Source organism: Branchiostoma belcheri, unplaced genomic scaffold (assembly GCF_001625305.1).
Source record: "Branchiostoma belcheri isolate BF01 breed outbred unplaced genomic scaffold, Haploidv18h27 scaffold1171, whole genome shotgun sequence".
NCBI classification, from domain to species: Eukaryota; Metazoa; Chordata; class Leptocardii; order Amphioxiformes; family Branchiostomatidae; genus Branchiostoma; species Branchiostoma belcheri.
Genome location: NW_017802571.1, coordinates 1 through 4644, shown reverse-complemented (window position 1 = coordinate 4644; position 4644 = coordinate 1). Strand labels below are relative to the sequence as shown.

The 4644-nt window shown below is 46.0% G+C and overlaps 1 protein-coding gene across 2 annotated transcripts; it reads left to right on the top strand.

Moving 5' to 3' along the window:
- The first annotated feature begins 1332 nt into the window (after positions 1–1332).
- LOC109462492 lies at positions 1333–4627 on the top strand. 2 transcript variants are annotated; one of them, XM_019759048.1, is made up of 7 exons: positions 1333–1625; positions 1760–2384; positions 2605–2729; positions 3126–3251; positions 3564–3698; positions 3977–4040; positions 4224–4627. In XM_019759048.1, the coding sequence occupies exons 2-7, from the start codon at positions 1818–1820 to the stop codon at positions 4323–4325; spliced, it is 1119 nt and encodes a 372-aa protein (XP_019614607.1). In that variant the 5' UTR covers positions 1333–1625; positions 1760–1817; the 3' UTR covers positions 4326–4627. The 2 variants fall into 2 exon arrangements, with proteins under 2 accessions (XP_019614607.1, XP_019614606.1); XM_019759047.1 differs by having other exon boundaries at positions 1333–2384.
- Positions 4628–4644: the final 17 nt, after the last annotated feature.

Below are 4644 nucleotides of genomic sequence, written 5' to 3'. Positions count from 1 at the left end.
ACTGTATTAACTTGGAATAGTGAATCCTGTTTGCAGTTGATTAGTTTTTATTTCTCGCTGGTACTCTTTCTTAAGTTATAATACACTGAGAACCATATTCCCCTGCCTAGCATCCTAAACAGCGACGTTATAACATATCGACGCCGTACAAATGGACCGAGTTGACCGAGTTGACCAGGGTAGTGGACCGAGTTGACCGAGTTGACCAGGGTAGTGGACCGAGTTGGCCGAGTTGACCGAGTTGACCAGGGTAGTGGACCGAGTTGACCGAGTTGACCGAGTTGACCGAGTTGATCGAGTTGATCGAGTTGATCGAGTTGACCAGGGTAGTTGACCGCGTTGACCGAGTTGATGAGTTGACCAGGGTAGTGGACCGAGTTGACCGAGTTGACCGAGTTGATCGAGTTGATCAGGGTAGTGGACCGAGTTGACCGAGTTGACCAGGGTAGTGGACCGAGTTGACCGAGTTGTCCGAGTTGACCGAGTTGACCGAGTTGATCGAGTTGACCGAGTTGACCGAGTTGATCGAGTTGACCAGGGTAGTTGACCGAGTTGACCGAGTTGACCGAGTTGACCGAGTTGATCGAGTTGACCGAGTTGACCAGGGTAGTGGACTGAGTTGACCGAGTTGACCAGGGTAGTGGACCGAGTTGACCGAGTTGACCGAGTTGACCGAGTTGACCAGGGTAGTGGACCGAGTTGACCGAGTTGATCGAGTTGACCAGGGTAGTTGACCGAGTTGACCGAGTTGACCGAGTTGACCGAGTTGACCGAGTTGACCGAGTTGATCGAGTTGACCGAGTTGACCGAGTTGACCGAGTTGACCAGGGTAGTGGACCGAGTTGATCGAGTTGACCAGGGTAGTGGACCGAGTTGACCGAGTTGACCGAGTTGACCGAGTTGACCAGGGTAGTGGACCGAGTTGACCGAGTTGATCGAGTTGACCGAGTTGACCGAGTTGACCGAGTTGACCGAGTTGACCGAGTTGACCGAGTTGACCTGGTAGGTTGGACCGACGTTGACCGAGTTGACTACGGAGTTAGACCGAGGGTAGTTAGGACCGAGTTGATCGAGTTGACCAGGGTAGTTGACCGAGTTGACCGAGTTGATCGAGTTGACCGAGTTAACCGAGTTGATCGAGTTGACCGAGTTGACCGAGTCGACCAGGGTAGTGGACCGAGTTGACCGAGTTGACCGAGTTGACCGAGTTGACCGAGTTGACCGAGTTGACCGAGTTGATCGAGATGACCAGGGTAGTGGACCGAGTTGACCGAGTTGATCGAGTTGACCGAGTTGACCGAGTTGACCGAGTTGACCAGGGTAGTGGACCGAGTTGACCGAGTTGATCGAGTTGACCGAGTTGACCAGGGTAGTTGACCGAGTTAGTGCTCTAGCCTTATTTGTTGACATTGTGCGCCGTGTTTTTCAGCCCACTTTGTCACTGAAGCCGCGTTATACAATGGAAACCTGTAATCGACACCAGAGTTCCTCTTTCTTTAAAAAGACACATTGTTCAGGTACCAGCGCAAGGCAAAGCACTTAAATTACCTACAAGAGTACATGCCATATATAGTGGCTATGAGCTTTTGACACGTTATCACGTATGAACCCTAGGCCTTTTGCAGGTTTGCTGAAATTTCGTCTTTGATATTCCTATTTGATTAGATTACATGCTATGTAAGCTCTTATGTCATTGTGTACAAGGCCGTTATCATTGCTTGTTAATAAAGGAAACGATGTCGACTGTTATGTCATACAGAATGTTGCTGGACATTCACATGAAAGGACCCTCTTTCGAGTGACAACGGATCGGAGGAATGGCTATTCCTGTCCCAGGTAACCAAGATGCGGCTCCCGCCGTCCCTGTCCCGGCCAACGGAGAAGCGGCTCCTGCCGTCCATGTCCAAGTCAACCTACATGTAGAGGTAGCTCCTGCTATCCCTGTCCCAGCCAACGTAGAGGCGGCTCCTGCTATCCCTGTCCCGGCCAACGGTGAGGCGGCTCCTGCTATCCCTGTCCCGGCTAACGGAGAGGGGGCTCCCGCCGTCCCTGTCCCAGCTAACGGAGAGGTGGCTCCTGCTGTCCCTGTCCCAGCTAACGGAGAGGTGGCCCCTGCTGTCCCTGTCCCAGCTAACGGAGAGAGGGCTCCTGCTGTCCCTATCCCAGCTAACGGAGAGGGGGCTCCTGTTGTCCCTGTCCCAGCTAACGGAGAGAGGGCTCCTGCTGTCCCTATCCCAGCTAACGGAGAGGGGGCTCCTGCTATCCCTGTCCCAGCTAACGGAGAGGGGGCTCCTGCTATCCCTGTCCCGGCCAACGGAGAGGCGGCTCCTGACGTCCCTGCCAACGGAGCTGTTGCCCTTGCTGACCAGGTTCCGGCTGATCAGGTATTGTCATTACAATAGCTTTGTTATCTAAACTCTTACACTTTTAAGACTGATTGATTTTTAAGACAGCTTGACTAAGTACCTATATGTAAATGCATGATAACACCCTTGGATGGTGGTGGATACATAGATGTTGTGCGTACATTGTAGCAAGTTTTCTCTTTCTAACGTCTGTTTGATGGTATTTGAAATAAAGAAATTAATCATTTTTATCTCAAAGGATCAGCGAAGGCCTCGGCCGTTGACCCTTGAGCAACTACTGTTCTACATGATCTTTCTGGGTACTTTGATCCTGCTGCGACCGGTGACAAATACTAAACACCCTCTCATGACAATTGGCACCAGGTAATTATACAGCAGATATTCATGTGCAAACACTTATATATAAAATTTTATATAAATTTTCACTGGACATCAGCCAGCGTTCATGCGTTAAGAGCATGTCACTTTGCAGTGGACAATGATTCATATTCCTACGAAATATTCATTATACATTTGCAATGCATATGTTACTGCTGGGTACGGAAGTGTTGTTTTGGGTGGCGTATTTGTTTGTCCGAACAGAGTAGGTTGACAGCACGTGGGTGGGGAAGGTTGGCAGGCAGAATGACTCATGAAGGTCTCAGAATATGGCCAGGAGCCAGCAGTAATTAATGGTCGACATGTGGGGAATTCAGGAACGCAAGAATTGCATACTTCCAGGACGTCTGAAATCTCTGATTTCTTGTTATCATCGATCAGGTATGGATCCATGCTGTTCATGACCAACTTCCCGGACGACACTATCGGAGTAGGTGATATTGTCTCGGCCAAAGTTCCAGGACAAGAATTACCATGGATACGCAGGGTCGTGGAAGTTAAGGAGGAGTAAGTACAAGATGTTCTCTGGTTCTTCTGACAATGGATGGAAATTTTTGATAAAGGAATTTGAAAATTCATGCTTTTCATAAACATAACACATGCCCCATTACTTTGATAGAATTTATGATTATGTAAGAAAATAACATTATTTGCACAATTTTAGTTGTTTAATGACAAAATTTTAGTTTCATGTATAGAAGGTTGTGTAGAAGGCTGTATAGAATACCTACATTCAAAATTAGTGGAGGTATCCTGGGGTATTGAAGTTTATGATTTATGCGCTGTACATTAAAAATCATGTCGTACTTTTATCACTAGCGGCGAAAACAACCTATTGTACCTGACAAAAGGGGACAACGTTGACAACAAGTTCCCAGTGAGTGATACAGCCGACCCCAATCCACTGTCTCCCATATGGCTTACGAGGAACGAAATTCTGAGCAAGATGAAGATGTAAGTTTACATGTATTTCCTCCTTAATTTGTAATGAAATGTGTAAAATCGTAATACGAGCCAAGCATATAGCAAAGTTCTAGTGATTGCAAATTCAAAGGTACGGCCCAAAATGTACAAACTGTTAGACGTATGGACCGAATCGTCAGGAATTCTGTGCTTTGATTATACAGAGCTTTAAAATTTAATCAATGTCACAACAGGTGCACGATGCGCTGAGAGAATAATATCAGATACGGCAATAGTAATGCTTATATTATTTCTACTGATTGTAACAGGAATATCCCACTCCTTGGAATCCCTCGCCTTCTGATGGTCTCGATCTCGGACTCTCCATATCTGGTGATTGAACAATTTTCTTTCTACAATTAAATTTAAGATGTAGTTTCTGTCTTTTTGCGTGGTGAAAAACGTAAGGACTTCGAAGAAGTCGTCAACGTCCAATTAAATATTTTATTCTTTTATTGTGTACTTTTAATATCTTTCATCTTTCATTTTTACTTGATATTTTTCATCTTTTTACAGGCTCCCATCAAGTACCTAGCATTGGCATTTGTCTACTTCTATCTGACCTTTATGGTGGTTGGATCGGTCATAGCTGTATGTACATTGTATGCTAGGGCGTGAAGAGGGCGTTTTGGTTGCTTCCATGTGCGGGGTTGTTGTTCTCTTTATGTCTGTTTCTGTGTTTGCTTGGTTTTCCGAACTTAGTTCCAATGGCTAGACACCTCGGAGACAGGAAGTTAGGTCAAAGTCCCATGAACATTTCGTGTCTTTAATTTCCTGCTATATGCATTTCTGATGCCTTGTGGGGCATGAACAGAATCAGCGAGAAACAAGAAAATTTAAAAAAATGTAAATATTTCAAGATCTTTGCTTTCTTGTAATATGGCTGTGAGAGGTACTTCTTGCTCATAATAGACTAAATGATGTGCTATTCTATAAT